Raw genomic sequence first — 19,445 nt, 5'->3', positions numbered from 1 at the left:
CTGTGCCTTAAATCCCATCTTTTTGCAAGGGAGATATCCAGAACTTTAAGCTATAGCAACTCTATACTAAATCCTTGAACGGAAGAATCTTCTAAAAGTAAATTTGTCAATCAACAGTTATCTTTATGTATGATTTTTGTTATCAGGTTTATTAGAAATCGAGTATGTTCTCCATTACAATGTAGAAATAATCCACCTGCAGGTGATACACCTTCCCAAGGACAATTAAATGACATACTTTTATTATGACTCCCTAGTGTCTAATAATTTGTCTAATTTCAGGGACTAGAAACAATAGCTTTTCCTAGAAAGCTATTTTAGGCAGATAGGTCCAGTTTGGGCAACAACTATGAATTCCTGAGTTTAGAAGACTCCAAGACACTGCCCCAGTCAGATCAACTTAGGGAAAAATGGCTAAAGTCCTCTGCTTATTCTAAAATATTCACCAAAACTTACACAAAGATATTAAAATGAACTAATATTAAAATAAAAGATTTCAAGAAAGGCAGACTGAATACATTGAAATCAGCTCTTCTCTTAAGCACTATGGAAGAGCCACCAGAATTAAAAGCAAAGCAGAACAGCAACAAAAACACCTAGAAGTAAGCTGCCCTTGTACACATTCTCGAAAATAAAACCAATAGGATTAGCCCTCTAGAAATTTTCAAAATTGGAAGATGGCTTTGGAGCTGTGGGAAGATGTTTTAATAATATTTTCATGAAGGCAGCTTAAGGTAAAAAATATGAGCTAGCCCCCCAAAATTGCTGAATCTATTAGAGAGGTGGATATTAATATCCAAAATAATATATACTAATAAATTTTATACATGTATAATAAGATTTGTTATAAAACATAGGAAACAGAACGTTTACAAGGATTAGGGAGGATGAAATTGGTATCTAACATTTTAACAGTAAAATTTTTTGTTCTGAGAGGTGGATATTTTTATCATTAAAGTTTCCACTCACTACACCGGTGGGCAAGCCATCTACTCACATGTGCACAGAATCACTAAAACTCCTCACGGTGTGTACCTAGCCTCTCAGTGACCTGAACTTGGAATTTTGCTATCATCTTCAACACCAACAATTCTGCTCTTGAAATGTCCCTCATATCCATCTTGTTCTCAGGCCATCACTGTAGGCTAAACATGTATATCCCTCACCTCAGATTATTTTTGCAAGGTCTCCTAATTACTTTCTCAGCTCTGCTTTCTCTTTGATGCACCCCACTCTCTGCCTACTCCATCCTGAACACTACCATTAGATTAGTGTCCCTCAATTATGGCACCTTTTTCTCCAAGTTCTCCCAAACAGTAGGAATTCAGTCTCTCTTTGTTGACAGGCTGTAATGTCACTCACTCAGTAGTTCTGTTGCAGAAAAATGTGTTACACCTCGATGTTACAGCTCAGTTGTAACAACAACCTGGATCCAGGCAAGAGACCAAGCAGCACTCAGAAAATTGGAAAACTCAGGTTTATTATGCCAAGGAGCCCAGAGAACTTACCACTTCAAACTCTGCAGTCTATAGGTTCACACAGGCCTTTTATAGGCTGCCAGTTTTACGCTTTGCAACATCGTATACAAATAAAGTACAAGATAAGTTGACCAACCAGAAACAAGCTTTGTAGAAATAGCCCAATCAGGAGTGAGCTCCATGCAAATGAAGTACTACGAATGGACCAATCAGAAGTTAGGGAAGTGGACCAATCAGAAGTGAGAGTAATAATCAATCAGAAGTGAGAGTAATAACCAATCAGGAGTGAGAGTAATAACCAATCAGAAGTGAGAGAATAACCAATCAGGAGTGAAGGAAAGTGAGCTCAGGGAACCGGACGCTAGTGGGAGGAGAGCAGCGGCCCTGCCTAGGGGTCCTGCCAGTCTTTTTAATGGGGCTTCCCGCCTCAGTTCAAACATACTCGGCGACTTGTTGCTGCATACACAATACAGAGTAAACCTCTGAGCCTCAAGGCCTTTCATTCAGGGCCCCATTTCCTTTCAACCCTATTTGTATCTTCCATTTCTCAATTAAAAACCTCCTTTCTATCAGGACAAACTCCTCAATGTCCTAGACAACGCCATGCTCGTGTCTGTATCCTCTGTTCTTAATGCTGTCTCCCCTACTAGAGGGACCTGCACCTCCTCCTCTACTGACTCCCGGTGTTCAAAGCCCCAGCTTAGCCACCACTTCATTGAGAAACCAGCTTCCACTACTCCAGCCCGCGTTAATCACTTTCCTCCATCATTTCCTGTAAAAACAGATATGTACACTCACTTGGGGGTTCAGGAGGATGGCAGTGAAAGAGGGTCCAAAATGGGGGAGTTTCAGGAGCCAGTGTTCCTAGCGAAATGGAACTTCCTGTCAGCTTCCCTTCCTAAGAAAAAATAGCACACTGACGCAGAAACGGCTTCTGTCTTTACCTGAGTTGAGCTGGGGCAGGGCTGAGCAGCTGGGCGTCAGGAATTCTCCAGCACTGTGTTATGTGTCCACCACTGGAGGCCTGAGTTGGCCCCATGGGTTTTCTGTCCAGGATGGAGCACTGTAGAGGCTACCTCACTCTCCCACCCCTACCCATCCCACCCCCCACCCCCGCGCCCCAATTCCCCGCGCGGCCCGGGGACCTGAGGCAGCCCCGCCCCTCGCCTGTGGCCCTTTAAGTTGGCCTCAGCTGAGTCGAGTTTCAGTCAGCTGGATTTTAGTCAGACTGCCTCGTCAGCGGACTAACAAGATGTGGCACAGTCGGGAGTAAGCCAGCCAGAGCAGATTGTTTCATTTCTGCTGAAGCCTGAGAGGAAAACCTATTACCCATTTGGACATCCACTTATTACTTCACCGTAGATTAAACAGCACAGAATTTCAGTAATGGGAAAGCCTCTGGAGAGCCTAGTTTGAAAGATTAAGGAGATCTTTAAGAAACATGATAAGCAAGGACCACAAGAAGCTTTTCCTTCTTAATTGATCCAGACTTGAGACAGGGAGAAAACCGTTGTCTAAAGTGGTGTTCGGGCTCCCTCACCTCCTACCTCCTCAAACACTGGCAGCTCCTTGACACTGCATCTTTACTGAGGTGCACACGGAACGCAGTTGTTGCATCCGATTCAGAGGTTATCAAAGTATTCTAAGGATGCTCAGAAAAAAAGTTCCAACAGTGGTTTTTAGCTTTAGCCTACGTCAGAATCCCACGGAGGGCTTGTTAAAGCGCAGATTGCTGGGGCCTCACCGTGAGCGTTCCTGATTCAACAGGGCTGGGATGGAATCTGATCATTTGCATTTATAACAAGTTCCCAGGATGCTACTGCTCCTGAGACCACAGGTTTGAGATTTGGTCAATTAAATCAAGACTTGTCCATGGTGGGCTACAAATTTGAATAACATGAGAAGGTTTTTAAACAATGCTAGTCCCCAAAGTAACCTCTAATTAACTGAATCTGCTGCTCTGGGATGCAGAGTTGGGGCAGTGGTATTTTAAGTTTTCCAGAAAATTCTGTTGTGTAGTCAAATTTTATGATCCACTGCTAAATCAATCAACTAATGATACTGGCCATTCATCTGCACAGGAAAAAAACAGGAACACCTGGGGAACTGCTTAGTATGGAAACATCTGTTAAGCATCCACAAAGTACATTGCTTTCTTCTAAATGACAAGGGAGATTCTTAAAAAAAATCAATCTAATTTGAGTGAATGACACCATTCACATTGGACTCAAAACAGTATATATTCTAAGGAAACTATACATACCGAAAAATAGACCAAAAATTATCAAGAGGAAAGTACATTATTGAATTATCGTTTAAAAGCAATAAATTTAATCCCTTATATGCATCTTCTTGTGCCTTCACGACAACCCTAATAAGTAAGTACTTGCATTATCCCAATTTTACAGGTGAGGAAAGTGATGTTTAGAAAGGTTGTTTCCTAGACAGGATCATTGATCTGTTATTTGAACTTGTCTGACTGCAAAGCGCATGTTCACAAGTCACTCTCCAATGTGACTTTCCCAGGGATGTGTATGGAAATCACTGCTTCCTGCACCTCCTCCCCCTTCTTTCCTCTTCAGCCTTTTGCAGATTTTCAGGCCTGTGAATGACTCTCCATAATCCCAGCCTGGGAAGGCAAAACCCAATGGGCTAGTACAGTGTTCTCAATTTTGTTTGAATTAACTGAGGTGTCTTTAAAAATCCTCAGGCCCACACCACTTATATCAGAATTAAGAAAGAGGGGAGGGTATAGCTCAGTGGTAGAGCCCATGCTGAGCATGCATGAGGTCCTGGGTTCAATCCCCACTACTTCCATTTAAAAAAATAAACAAGCCCAATTACCTCCCCGCTTGAAAAAAGAAACAAGGAAAAAAAAGAAGGGAAGAAGGGTCCAGAGGTCAGTGATGAGCTAATTCCCAGGGGAAAATCAAAAGCCCTGTTTTGTAGCATTTTTGGATTCCCATTGGTCTTGACACTCCCACTGTGGCTTATTTCATGCTACCAAGGTGACATCAACTGACTCACAAAATTCTGAAAGACTGAGTCTGTTCTAGCAGGTGGAAAGGAACTGGGTCCAGCCAACTCACCATGGAGTGGAATTCATATTTCAGTATTTTTTAAAGCTCTTCCAATGTAGGGCCGAGGTTGAGAACCACTGGGCTACAGAAAACAGAGTTACCTGGGAGCCTTAGGGATCTTGGGAGGAGACGTTTCGCAAAGTCCACGTAAAGCACAGAAAAAGAAGGGAATGGAAGGATACGGAAGGGAGAAGTAGAAGGGGAGTGAAAGGGAAGGGGAAAGAGAATAATGGAGAAAGCATTCTCTGGGATGCAAGACAGAACAAGACAGCCAGCCAGATGGAACAGCAAGAGCCAGCCCCTCTAGGAGTTGATAACTCATTAGGTTGTGTCTATTCTTTGCTTGGGTTTTAGAAAGTCAGCGCCACAGATGCTTTCATTGACTGCTTTTCAAGGAATAAAAGGATGAACTTTTTTTTAAATTTTGGGTTTTTTTTGTTTGTTTGGGGGGGTGAGAGGTATTAGGTTTATTTATTTATTTTAATGGAGGTACTGGGGATTGAACCCAGGACCTTGTGCATGCTAAGTATGCACTCTACCACTGAGCTATACTAGTCCCACAAAAAGATGCATTTTGATTGAAAATAATTGCCTCCTGTGTGTAATAATTAAACAACTAAACCCTTACCAATACTGAGAATTTCTGATTTTGTTCTCTCAAGCTTTTTATTTCTTCCAGGATATAACTTGTTCTGAAACAACAAATAAAAAATAAACAAAATTTCCAATCCAATTTGGAAATTGAGTTGACCCTCACCCTCCTCTCATCACTTCAACATGGATCTGCACTATGTAGGGACATTGGGCTTGAGTAAACAAAAAACAAAAGCGAGCAGTGGAGAATTGAAACCGATCTGGGCAAGTTATCCTCTCAAAAGCTCATTTCCGCTCCTATAAAATTGAGAAAGTCATTCCCATCCTTACAGTGTTACTGTGAGAAGGAACTGAGACAGAATGTGGGAAACACATAGTAGAGGGTGAGCCACTCATAAATTGCAATTATAGCAATACAAAAATATGTGTAGTCATGGTAACATCTACCTTTTTAAGATGAGTTCAGTTTCTCATCATAGGCTCTCCAATTGTGCTTTGTCTTAATTTGGAAAAATATAATAACCCTTTCTCTAGATTCCTGAGTTGACCATGTTCTGACAGAGAGAGAACACAGAGGGAATACAGTTGACCAGATCTCTGGCCAAGTACAAGGGTCAGTGAACAAACTAGAGGTGCCTAAGCCATACCCACCCTTCCCCATGCACCGTTTTTTTGGACAGCTCAGCAGTGGCACCTGGACACATGCATTCCAACAGCAGCAGACATACTTCTTTGTGACCTTTCTAATGCTTCCTGAAGTCAGACTCTTTATGTCTGAGCCCTAAATCCATTCTTTCCCTTTCTCCCCTTCACCATCTTCAATGACTACCTCCACCCTGTGAGAAATGTTCTGAGACACAAATGTGCCTACTGCTGCCTCATTTCTGTTCCATTTCAAACCACATCCTACTTCCCTTTATACTCAATCATTATAATAAGCCAGCTGTCTTACAGAACTCCCTTCTAGCCAGTTCATAGATTTATTTGGACTGTCTCTTAAAATCAATAATCACCTCTTTTAATATTAATCTTCTTGCTCAGTCAAGACCTCAAGGTTCAGTTCAATCTAAGAGGCCATTAGTATGAACTGAGATGATGTTGTTCTGATTTCTATATAATTAATCATACTTCTGACCATTTTCAACAGGAAGAATTCAGTTATGGGGACATCCTATTGCAGTAGACTGGGCAGAACCGGAAGTAGAAGTTGATGAAGACACGATGTCTTCAGTGAAAATCCTGTATGTAAGAAATCTAATGCTGTCTACCTCTGAAGAGATGATTGAGAAAGAATTCAACAATATTAAACCAGGTAGGACATACCAGATGAGATTAACTTTTCAAAATGCACTTTAAACACATGCTTGAGATGACTTCCCATAAGTATAAATAGTATAGCTTTCAATAATCATTCTCATAATTGCATACAGACTGCTAAAACTATATTCCTACCTTTGGAGTAGAAAACAGGGACATTTGGTCCTGTAACATTTACCAATATTTTTATAATTTTACATGTTTCCATGTTATTATTTAATGAATACATATTTCCTTCACTAAACTATAAATTCCATGAGTTCTTTTTGTTTCTGCTGTCTCCTCAGCTCCCCTCTCTGTGCCTGGACCTAACAGATGCTCAATAAATATTTGCTGTGTTAATGAATGCATGGCCATAAGTATGGATTTAATGCAGGTTTCTCAATCTCAGTATTCTTGACATTTTTAAACAGATCACTCTTGGCTGTGGGGGTCTGTCTTGTGCATTCCAGGAGTTTTAGCAGCATCCCAGGCCACCCACCAACATGTAATAACCATAAATGTCTCTAGACATTTTTGTACCTGGGAGGGCACAACTGCCCCCAGTTGAGAACTGCTGGTCTAATGGATTAGGATTGTGATTTTAGGTACATAATTAAGTAAGGAGGTGACAGTTCTAGGAAATTCATTTGGGTGAAGAGGAAGGAAAAGGGAAAGTGGAGGCAAATAATTAGTTGCTGCTCACCTTGTCAGTACTTTCCATTATCAATTTTAAACCACAGGATTGACTCCCTATCTCTTTTTTTTCTCATATAGAAACTGCAACACCAAGACAGGAAAAGCACTTTAAGAAACAGGGTCCAAACAAGCATTTCCCAAAGCCAGTTCTGCGGAACATTAATTCTATAAACTGTTAGTAGATCTACTGATAAAAGGGGTACATGGTCAAATAAGTTTGTTAACACCAGATTCAGCAAAATTAAACAGTTTTTTCCCTGCAAATATTTAACCATATATTATTTTAACCCTGATTAACCTCAAAATATGATGTTGCTACTCAGAGAAATCAATGACAATCAAAACAGAAACTGTGGCCTGAAAATGTTTGTTCTTCCCCAGCGTAGCCTCAGGGTATCTGCTGAAATTCCATTTATAGTTATTCTACAAAATCAGATTTTCTGAAAACCATTTAGCTTCAGAATCACCTGGAGGGCTTGTTAAAACAGATTGCTGGCTCCGCCCCCCAGAGTTTCACATTCAGTAGGTCTGGGGGTGAATGGGGCAAAGGCTGGAAAGGTAGAGGTCCTCACTGGCCCATCTTTTACTTCTTAATTACCAAGACAAGTCATGAGATTAAGTCAAAATAATTATCCCACTTTACACTGAAGGAATAAAGAGACCATATTAGAAGTTCAGTTAGTTACATGTCCCATGGTTCATGATCTCAAATACCTTTATTTTCTCAGCTTAGCCAGGTAATTTTGCCCTGGACAACCACTGTCATAAGAAGTCAAAGATTGAATGCTGAGGGGAGAAAGAAGAGAAGTACCACGATGTTTTTAAATTACCCTTACATTACAGACCTGCCATTATTCCAAAGGAAGACAGTTTATAGCCACTGAACCGTGTGGTAGAGTAGAAACCCTAACTGCCTTTGCAACCTTGAATCTAAGAGGACAGGTGGATAACTCAACTTTGACAAGGAGAGGGAAAGAAGAGAGAACTTATCTCCTCTTCTGGCCCTCCTTGGCACTGGGTCCCATCCTAGATTGTCTCTAGAAACTAAGGATAGAAGAAAACACGGCCTCTCAAGATACACCCAAGTGAATGTAACAAAAAGACGATAATTTGCAAGCTAAACTAACAAGTTAATATTAAACAAGTTTCTAACTCACCTTTATTCTGGGCAAAATTTCTATTTCTACAATTGAGTAAGGAACATTTTAATAATAAAGTGTGAAATATAAAGTTCTACTGTCTTGGTAGAACTGTATTTTTACACATCACCTTTAATATATATTGCAGTCCCCCTAACATAAAAATAGATTAGGTTGATTTCTTATTTAATAATATAAATAATATAAATAAACATAATTGTATAAAATATATAAATTATTATAAAATATATAAATTATGATATTTCTATATTAAAATATATAAGTTATTGAAATGTATTATTATAAAATATAAAATTATTATATAAAACATATCATATAAAATATATAAATAATATAAATTAACATTGCAAATATTTGTAAAATACCAAAGTATATAAATTAAAATGTGAAAGACCCCTGTCTTCTCCCCAGCTTTTCTCCTTATTTCCAAAGTAACTCCTGTTAACAGTTTGATCTTTCTCCTTCCAGTTCCCTTTCTGTACGTGTATTCACATTTATATGCACACGTATATGGGTTGGGGTTTTTAAAAATCATAAATGCTATAGTATTATACTTAATATTTTGTAACTTTTTAAATTTAGTAACAGGTTTTGAATCTTTCCATGTAAGTATATATAGGCCTATTTGTCCTCTTTAAAGGCTCCTTAGTGTTATTTATTGTGAATGGGCCTGATTTAATCACTCTCGTGAAAATGAACATTAAGTTGTTTTATTTTTGCTATTTCAATTGACTGGAATCATCAACATCCTTATTCGTGATCCTTTTGCTTATGTGTGGATGCTTCTCAAAAAGACATGCCTCATGTTAGAATCAGTGGATATCTACACTGTTTCCTACCTTTTGATATTATGAATAGTATGATAAGGAATTATCTTGGTTCTCAGAGGTTCTTTCAGAAACTTTTTTTTAATCAAAAGAGTATCAGATAAGCAGATGGGAGAGCTGTGTGAACTCATAAATCCTGTTTACTTGTCAGAACCTTAGATCCCTAATCTTTAAGTTAAAAATAAATTACGGTAAAATGAATGAAAGAAAAATGAAAGTAAATAATTGCTGAAGTCTCTCCTAATTCTAAAACTTTACTATATAGATCAAAAGAGATAAGGTACATTTCTGGGGGGAAAACTATAAAATCTAAAAAGGTAATCTAAATATTCATTTATAAGATGACCAATAATTGAGTTCTACTCAAATATTCTCTGTATAAGGTACTATCTTTTACATTATATAATTTACAAAACAAGATACTGCTCCTACCCTCAAAGATCTTAATAATGTAGGATGTGGAAAGGGAAATCCATAACTAATTATAATAAGGCAGAACGTGTTAGTGAAAAAAATACAAACAAAATCTTCTGTTGAATGTGCAGAATTTTAAAACTGGACACAGAAAATATTCTCAATGAGATCCTTACTCAAATATCGATTCTCCAAAAAGAAAAAAAGACCCAACACTCTTGGAAGCTCAATGCTATACTATACCTTGTTCAGTGCTACCTCAAGTATGCTAATGGGGCTGCTCCACTCTCCTGCCAGGTGCTGTGGAGAGGGTGAAGAAAATCCGAGACTATGCCTTCGTGCACTTCACTAACCGCGAAGACGCAGTGGAGGCGATGAAAGCTTTAAATGGGAAGGTAATGTAGGACAAAGGGAAAATACATACAGAATCCATCCAGGTTTGGTGTGGATGATTTATGCAAGAGAACAATCCTGCAAGTCTGTCTCTCAGGCTTTCTCCATCTCTGACATGGCTGCCTCAGTCCATCTAAGATGAGCAGAAAAGGAGTGAACGAAAATACAACGGAGATGTGGCTCACACGTCCAGCTCTAGCTCTAACTTTGGCTGACTTGGACAAGCCACTGGCTCTCAGATTCTTTAGAAGAGGGAATGGGAGTGGATTATTCCAAGGTGCTTTTCCCAAACCAGTGTTCTCTCATTATTTCAAAGAGATTACCACCTTTGTTGTGCAGCATTTTGGAGACCAATGATGAGAAAAGATGTCAGGTTATCATTCTGCCCTCAGAGTTTGATCTTCCAACTCTGGAAGCCTTGGAATCTCTTCACCTTCCCAAGAGTCAGGGGGGAAAACTCACTACTGTATCCTTACTTCTGATTTGTATATAGAAACCAATATATTTACTTATTAATCCAGTAAACATTAAAAAGCTTTTGTAGCCCACTTACCATGCTACATGTTTGGGATGTAAAAAGGTCAAACTGAAGAAGTTTATCAAAGGGCTAAAATCAGCTAGAGGGTTAAAACCAGTATGCAAACACCTTTGCAAAGTCCAGTCAGACAAGTTTTGTTTTAAAAAAGGTAAGAAGGGGTGAGAATGTTCAAAGAGATAAAGAGTGGGTCATAGAGAATCAGAAAATCTTCATGGATATAAGAAGATAATATTTCAGCGAAGCCATGATAATTGGGCAGAATTTCAAAAAAATATGGAAATAGAGAGACTGTCCAGACAGAGGCACAGAATTTGGAAAGAGCAAGATATGACTGGAGAACAGTCAAGGTAGACTGCTTTGGTAGGAACCTCACACACACAGGCCTGTTTCACCTGCAGGGCCTTCATCAGTCAGTCCTAATAGGAGACAGAAGGCAAAGGACCAACTGCAAAGGTGTAAGTGTGGGACAGGGGAATTAAAAGAGACAGTTCAGGAACCTAGGGCTCATGCACTCCTGGGGCCAAGGGGACAAGGGCCTGGAGAAGTAAGGGAAGCCTGAAGGAGAGACGGTTGTAAAGAGCAGGTCTCATTGAGAAAATTAATGACCTTTGGCCAATGGAAACATCCAGGCCAAGGTGACCTCCCAGACAAGGAGCCAAGAAACGAAATGGCCGGAATTCGATGTTATCTCTCCTTCCAACCTCCTACCAGTGCTCCCCATTGGCCAAATCCAATCATAATCATGAAGGCCCAGGAGCCCTGATGAGAACTCCGTACAGAACACTCTCCTGGAGCAGAGAGGCTGGAGACAGTGGGGAGTGGATCTGGAGGGTGATCCAGGCTCTTAAGACACAGTGGGGCTTGGGCTTATGAGCTATTCCAGGACCTACAGAAGTGTTTGGGTCCCGGGGTGGTGGGGGGATACTCAAACATACAAAATACAAAAAAGAAAACTCCAAAGCAAAAATTAATGCATATTTAAATACATGTCTATGAAGCAAAACATTATTTCTTCTTTATTGATTATTACATTAAGTGTCATAAAAATGTTATTTTGAAAACAGTTTGTAGATTGGTTTCTCAGTTTGAAAACATTCCTGAGGATACATGATGCTTGCTGACAAGAGACACTGATAATTAAATGCTAAATAATTACACTGGAATAATCACAATGGAAAGGTATTCAAATTGTTCCCAATTTTGACAGCTAGATATATTTACAGCTAGATATTTTTAGAGCAATGTATACATGTATTATGCATCTAAATATATATTCAGTATTATTATTAAATATATGTACTAAATTTTGTAAGTATATTTAACTATCATGTGGTATGAGAAAACCAAAAGTAAATTTACCTAGGAACTATGAAGGCTTTTGAGTATACATATGGGTATTTATATTTAACTTATTAGACAAGGGGAGGCTTAGAAGTATTTTTGTGCAGTGGAGTAATGATCCCATTAACAAATTAGGGAAATTAGCCTATTAAGAATTCAAGTTCCATAGAGTAGGGAGAGAGATGTAATTGGAAGCAGTTAAAAAACTATTATTGTCACTCAAACGGGAAGAAATAAGGACTTGAACAGGGCAGAAGTGGAATGCCAGAGAGAGCTCTATGCAGGATTACAGGGGATGAATTCAAAAGGCCCAGGAACTGACTGGCTATAGCAGTGAGAAAGAAGGATGCGTCATTATAGGTTTTCAATATAAGAGACCAGGATAATGCTGTTAGGGAAGTCAGAAGGGAAGCCTTTTTGGAGAAACAGGTGATGAATTGAGCTTTGCATGTGATTGTTCATTTATTCTATAAAGACTTGTGAATGTGCAAGAAATTTTGCTGTGCTTGGGGCTATAGTAAGATAGTAAGATATTGTCCTAGATTAGTAAGATATTGTCCTAGATCTTGAAATGTCTAAATCAAATAAGTAAAATACAGGACTAAGTTTAAAACACTGTTAGAGGGGCAGAAGAATGCAGAACAAAATCTATTACAGTAAGAAATCTGACTTTGCAATGAAGAATCATTTCATTAAAAACTTCTCTTGACATGGAAGTGCCTATAGGCAGAGACTTATATGGGTCTCTCATCTTCCTTAAGACAAGACTGAAGATAAAGAGTCTTATATCCTAACCTATAATTAAAAAGAATATGAAAAGGAATTTATGTATGTATGTGTGTAACTGAAACATAATTCTATACACCAGAAATTGACACAACATGGTAACTGACTATACTTCTATAAAAAAGTTTTTTTAAAGAATCTTACATCCAAGATCACCCCATTCCTTCACTACTCTAACCTGTTTCTTCTAATTAAAACAATATCGGTATAAGATAGTTGAATATCAGCTGACTTCTATCTCTGTTTGCCTCATCTAACAAATTTGATAGTGGCTCCTGCTACTAAAAAGTAGGGAAGATACAAGAAACGAGGAAAAAGAGGCTGACTAAAATGATCAGGATGCCCAGAAGGCACAAACTTCATCCAGCAGACTTCAATGGTCCAGGAACCACTGAAACACCCACTGAAATCATGAGCTGCTGTGAAAGGGAATTTTTGCAGGAACACTTTACATCGTTTGTTTTCTTTATAAAAACATAATACTCTTATTTAAAAGAAGCCACAAATGCTTCCTCAAAACACTTTGTCTCTTTGATAAGAAATACATCAGTCTATCAAGTATTTGACGAGAACCATCTTTGTCTCTTGAGGGTGCAAGCAATACATGAAAGTCGCACTTGTAGATCTACACAAAGCTGTTATCTTCAACATCTGGATCTGTGTGCAAAATGTCAACAACTTGCATAAGATAAGGACCACTTCAGCAATTCTTGAGGACAAGTTCTAAGTAGGGCCTGACTTTAGAAACTTTGTACTGCTCAGCCATCCCTGTTTGTTAGTTCCCAAGTGTTTAGCAGATTGAAAGGTTGCTTCATAAGAAAGTACCTCTAGGGCACCATGTAGGAGCCTCAGTGATTCCTTGTCCTTAAGTAGGGCTTCACTTTTAAGGCTCTCTTCTTTCCCACTAAAATCTTACCTATTGTGTAGCTGCTCTACAGGGTAAGACATTTAGCTGGGCTGGTAGCTGGAAAGGCCTGACTAGGCTGCCCATCCCAAGGTGTTAACAATTGATAAGACCTCTTTATTGGTTTCTTTTCATCTTCATTGCATTGAAGTTATTGGAGATTATATTCCACCCATAATTAACCTAAAATTTTTTATCATTATATAATTATATAAATACGTAATTTAAAATGTATCTCACATAAAAATATTACATAATTCTCTGTCTTGGTGTCTGTATTCCCTTAAAAATGTATAACACTGTCACTGGACAGTGGCCAGTGTTTCACTGTCAAACCTGCTGACAGATTATGTGCAATGTACCAACAAACTACTCAGGGAAAACTCAGCTCACACACAAAACAGGACCCTATGAAAAGGTGAGATATATGTAAGCGAAACAGTTGGTAAACATAGCAGCAAATAAGCTAACATATACAAGAAGACATGTTCCCAGGGCTCAGCCACACTTGGCTGTCTTCATATCTTCTCATGCTGCTTGTTCCTTGCTCTCTCCACCAGGTGCTGGATGGTTCCCCCATTGAAGTAACCCTAGCCAAACCAGTGGACAAGGATAGTTATGTTAGGTACACCCGAGGAACAGGTGGAAGGGGCACCATGCTGCAAGGAGAGTACACCTACTCTTTGGGCCACGTTTATGATCCCACCACAACCTACCTTGGAGCTCCTGTCTTCTATGCCCCCCAGGCCTACACAGCGATCCCCAGCCCTCATTTCCCAGCCACCAAAGGACATCTTGGCAACAGGGCCATTATCCGAGCCCCTTCTGTTAGAGGTAACATTAATCAGCTTTTGCCTTAGAAAACTCTGCAATTCCAAATGATTTGTATTGCAATGGCCTTAGACGAATTGGATGGGTCCCCTGGGAGAAAAGAACTGGAAAATTGTTTACTGAAAATCAAATATTATATCAAGAGTTTTCCTTCCATAGGGATCTTTTTTCACATTACAACTGGTTATTGAAAAGACTTGGTCAGAACATAGTGTAAATGGGCCTAATGCACACATTTGATATTTGCATGGGCTCATAAAATCTGAACAAACTAAAACCTGGGTCAACAATTGTTAACTTCTCCCTTAGCATTGTACCATCATATTACAATCATATGTGACTCTTTACAAAACATCAAACTAAGAGCAGTCTGGTTCAACAGAAACCAATGACCTCAAATAGCAAAAACATGTCAAGGCACATGTGCATTTGATGGTGACTCAGTGCCATCACATCTATATAAAAATCACAAATTTTCATAGATATAGTCTAACAGATATATGAGATGCTCTCATCTGACCTCCCCCAAGAAATATGTGCTATGCCTTCTAAAAAGCCACACTACTAAGGAAATCAACTTGTTTTTCCAGGATACAGGAAGCTAAAAATTAAAGTCCAAGTAGAAAAACTAAAAACAAACCAAAAAAAGCCCTTAATCTGACTGTCAAACAATAAATCTTTCCTATTGAATCTTATAAGAATTCCAAACATTCAAGCAGTTTTCTAAGCTCAGGTAGTTCCAAAAATATAAAAGATAAGTAAAGCGTTTTTTATTTTCAAGAAATGAGTTTGTCTCTGCCTATTGGGATCCTTCAGAGTGGTTCTGCTGCGATATCACCAATGCCAACAGATCTCAGTTCTATCTTCCAAATGTGACACCAATCTGGGTAATTCAGCAACAAACTGTGTATTTAAATCTATTCTTGGGCTTGGCTAGAAGCAAAGGGGCATGTCCAGATTACTGTGGAAACCAAATTGTCTTACTGTGTTTTACTATTTTTCAGGAGAACTGAATTAACCATCCTAGGAGGTCTAGTCTTCAACAGCCTTAAAAGTTTCATACTCATAGTCACTCTACCCAAAATTGTAGTGTAAAAGAAATCATCAGGATTTTTTTCAGGATAATCTGTCTATAGATTTGATGACAAATTATGTCATTAATACACTGTGCATTTATAACCTACAATCATATCATTAAATAATCCGTACATTAAATATAAGTTGTCAACCAGTTGTAATGTAGGAAAAAAAACCAAACTTCACTCCAAGGGAAAACATACCTATCTTATAAAAGTAAGGAATCAATGAATGATATTCATGGATGAAGGGTAATCAATTTAATTTTTTCTCTCTTTATGCTACCAATAGGAACTCAAAGTAGCAATGTGGCAAAACAAAAAAAAATCAAAAGGAATCTACTAATGAAACTCAATGGAAATTTAAGCCTCACATTGATAGAATATAAGAGAGAAAATGGTGAACTTAAAACACATTTTCTAAATGTTGGTTTTCCAACAGGTCATCAGGGATGGAATTCTAGGGAACCTAGAACTCATTTCTGATTTACTGATCAATGACAAAAGTGCAAGACTTAGTTTAATACATGTGGTCATATTGTGCTGGGATGTTTTAATAAACACCTTCCCAATATTTATTAGTCTACAGAAAAATGTCAACAGAAGGTTAACTGAAGGCAGAAATTGCAACATTTTTCTCTGTAACAAAGTTTTAAAGTTGCATGTGTACTTATCCATATCTTAGAAAGTATTGCTTTCTTCCACAGACAGTTTAAAAAAAAAAAGACACCTATGGTGAACTCAATCTTATGTTGAGCTTCATTACATTAGAATCCTAGGATTCTCTACACATCTTTAGGGCTATAATCAATGTGACTTGGGCTAACTTTTCCATTACAGTAAGATTCAGGGTGATTTTCTGGTGGTTTGATTCAGTTTAATGCCTTCTTACATTCCTAGAAATTTACATGAATGTACCTGTAGGGGCTGCGGGAGTGAGAGGACTGGGAGGCCGTGGCTATTTGGCTTACACAGGCCTGGGCCGTGGATACCAGGTCAAAGGAGACAAGAGAGAAGACAAACTCTATGATCTTTTACCTGGGATGGAGCTCACCCCAATGAATCCTGTCACTTTAAAACCCCAAGGAATTAAACTTGCTCCCCAGGTAGGTAATGTTACTCCAGGGATGGTTTGGATAGTTTGTATAAGTTGGGCCAAAGACCATCATTCAGGTTTCATCAAGTTTTTTGACCTTGTTCCTACTTGGGCTGTTGTTTTGTTTTGTTTTATTTTCTTAAAGTGGCCAATCTGCCATAACGTACTGTGAGAAAACACTGAGTGTTGAGTGCCCTTGTTCCATTATAAACTGTTTCTTTTTTTATAATTATGAAGTTTGACACCTTAATAATCTTCCATTGAAATACAAAGAGCCTGAGCATTATTAAGAATTACCAACCAACACCTTAAATGAAAATAAAACGAAGCAAGACTAACTCAGAATAAATGACTGTTGTGTGTGACCCAGGTTGGTTGGCAAATGACAAGTATTCATGACAGGGAGTGGATAGATCATTTAGGATATCTTTTCTCAGAAACACTGTGTCTAAGAGAAAACACCATGTTATACATGATGTGTCATTACTCCTATTAACTATGGGATGACATCAGTCATATTATATTTTGGCAGTGACACTGTTGTTGTTGTTGTTGTTTGTTTTTTTGCTTTCATTTCACAGTTCTAAGTTTCCATATTTCTGCATGAGGCTATGGTTTTTGTTATTGGAAAATTAAAAGTTATCAAAATTGTTTCAGAGTGGAAACTGAATAACAGGGTTAAAAATGAAACAAAACAGGACTGTTCCCTGTGGATGTGTGGTGCAGGCTGGTCTCTCTGCTGAGATAATTTGGCTGAATAACCAATATCCAGTTCTTTAGAGTTATAGTTTGTATACCCTAAAGGAAACTTGCCTACTCCCACCCCAAATGTATAAGCCCCAAATCTATGGAAGTAGCCTTACAATTGCAACCAAGTGGAAAACTTGGTTTCCTAAAAGCTCATCTTGAGTGTTGTTTGTTTTGGGTAGGATTAATGGCTTTCTTATACATACAAATTAGTTCATGTATGGTTTCTGCCAAACCTACCCAGGCAAGTTTTTTTTAAGGATACTTATCAGAGTGGTGAACAGTAATCATCTGCCTCTTCAAAAACCTCTTCAAAAATCCATTATGCACCAAGTATTGTACCACATGCTGGGGATGGAAATGTGAATATAACACAGTCTTTGCCATCAAAAATCCTATGGAAATCCAGTGAGAGGGTACTGACACATAAACAGTTACAATAAAATCTAGCAAGTGCCATGGTGGAGCTTTGCACAGAAGACACAGAAGCTAGTCAGCCAAAACCTACAAGAGAAACCTAATTAAAGTATGAGGACACCTGGAAACATTTTAAGAAAATAAAAATTAATCATTGTCATAAATTCTGTGTAATTAATAGTTCTAAGAGCTGCTAGATCATGAGTAATGAGCTCAGCTTTTATACTAAACCCAGGTTAGAAACTGATCATGCCTTATATTAACCTGCGAGTAACCATCTCTATCAACTAATGAAAGCTTTTTGATTAATCTGTCTCTGAATTTCTGCAACTATGGCTTAGACATTAAAGACCCTGCCACCCACAACCAGCATAAATGGAGCCTTAAAAACTCCATGGTGGAGTCAGGAACTCCCAACAAGGAGGGCAGAGGGGCAAGTGCCGCCCTGCAGAGTCAGCCGTTACGAGTCGGTATCCCCTACCTGTGTTTGCACAACGAGCATAAACAAGCAGGCAGGCTACCTGCCAGTTAAAGTAACTTACTACTGCTCAGGAACCTAAAAGAACACTTCATAGATGACAAGAGACGCTACAAAACTCAGAATATTAAAAAGCAAAAGTTCATAGAGAAGATAGAAGCAATCTACAAATTTAATAAACTGGAAAACGCCATACTATTGCAGCTGGATGAGTGTTGGAGCGAGTGAGATTAGAAGTTCCAAAGATTCATCCTGGGGCCTTGTTCTGTCCCAAAGAATTTTTTTTTTCTCTTTTTCTAGACATATGCTCTATTTTGCACAGTTTACTGAAACTGCTGACTACGGGGAGCATTGGGGCTTGTGGGCCACCAAAAATGGCTTCAGGATGAAGAGAATATGTGCCTTTAGGCAAGATTTGGTTTGGAGTAATGATAGAAGGAAAAAAAAACACGCAGGAAGATTGTAAAAATCAGATCATTGTAAAGACAGGCAGAAGTGGTGTTTTGCCAAAGACATTACAACTATCAACATCCATGTATTAATGTTCATCAATAAATACTAACCCATTAAACTTTTTAACTCTATTTTTATGAAAATGTGAAGATAAAACCCTATGACAAATGGAAAAATTAGAATAAATTCTTAGGTTATTTTCTCCAAACCATTATAAACAGAAGGATTCAGGGTAATAATGAGTAAATCCAGCTACACAGTGCTGGAATATCAATTTTTTTAAGTGGGATAACTATATCAAACAAATCGTAAAATTAAACTATTGGTAAAAAGTTAGAGCTAATGGACTAAACTAAAAGCATATTAGAATAAATGGTGTGAAAATGATTTTTATGAATTAATAAACATAACATTTTAAATGGAGTTCAAATTGAGTTCATCTTGAATTTTATGAGTCATTAAACCATATGGCATCTTCTATTAGCTTAAACTCTGAAGATCTGAGTGTAAAAACCTGAAAGCGAGAGAAATAATGCCAATGTGAGACTGGAAAGGGAAATCATTTTTTTTTTAACTCTTGTAGATATTAGAAGAAATTTGTCAGAAAAATAACTGGGGACAGCCAGTGTACCAGCTGCACTCTGCCATTGGACAAGATCAAAGGCAACTCTTCTTATACAAAATCACCATCCCTGCCCTGGCCAGCCAGAATCCCGCAATGTACGTCACTTCTCCAAATCCCTAATCGTTTCAATTTTAGAATAAGAGGCTCTTGAAATTCACTGTACTTTATCACTATCTAAATAAGATAAATATTTAAGTCTACTAGGTACTCAC

General features: G+C 38.3%; 1 protein-coding gene across 9 annotated transcripts in view; it reads left to right on the top strand.

Moving 5' to 3' along the window:
- The window catches only part of A1CF (APOBEC1 complementation factor), an 81,056-nt gene that overhangs the window by 50,694 nt on the left and 10,917 nt on the right, over nucleotides 1-19,445 (top strand). For 7 of the 9 annotated variants that reach the window (XM_074374019.1, XM_074374022.1, XM_074374017.1 and 4 more), the window contains 5 exons: nucleotides 6,300-6,464; nucleotides 9,846-9,943; nucleotides 14,071-14,344; nucleotides 16,318-16,523; nucleotides 19,192-19,328. In XM_074374019.1, coding sequence (XP_074230120.1) covers nucleotides 6,300-6,464; nucleotides 9,846-9,943; nucleotides 14,071-14,344; nucleotides 16,318-16,523; nucleotides 19,192-19,328 — 880 coding nt within the window. The remainder of the gene's footprint in view (nucleotides 1-6,299; nucleotides 6,465-9,845; nucleotides 9,944-14,070; nucleotides 14,345-16,317; nucleotides 16,524-19,191; nucleotides 19,329-19,445) is intronic. The other 2 variants (XM_074374021.1, XM_074374020.1) reach the window with 1 other exon arrangement.

The sequence above is a fragment of the Camelus bactrianus genome, chromosome 11, assembly GCF_048773025.1.
Source record: "Camelus bactrianus isolate YW-2024 breed Bactrian camel chromosome 11, ASM4877302v1, whole genome shotgun sequence".
Taxonomy (NCBI): Eukaryota; Metazoa; Chordata; class Mammalia; order Artiodactyla; family Camelidae; genus Camelus; species Camelus bactrianus.
Note: the sequence above shows the minus strand (reverse complement) of the source record. Positions and strands in the feature narration are given on the sequence as shown.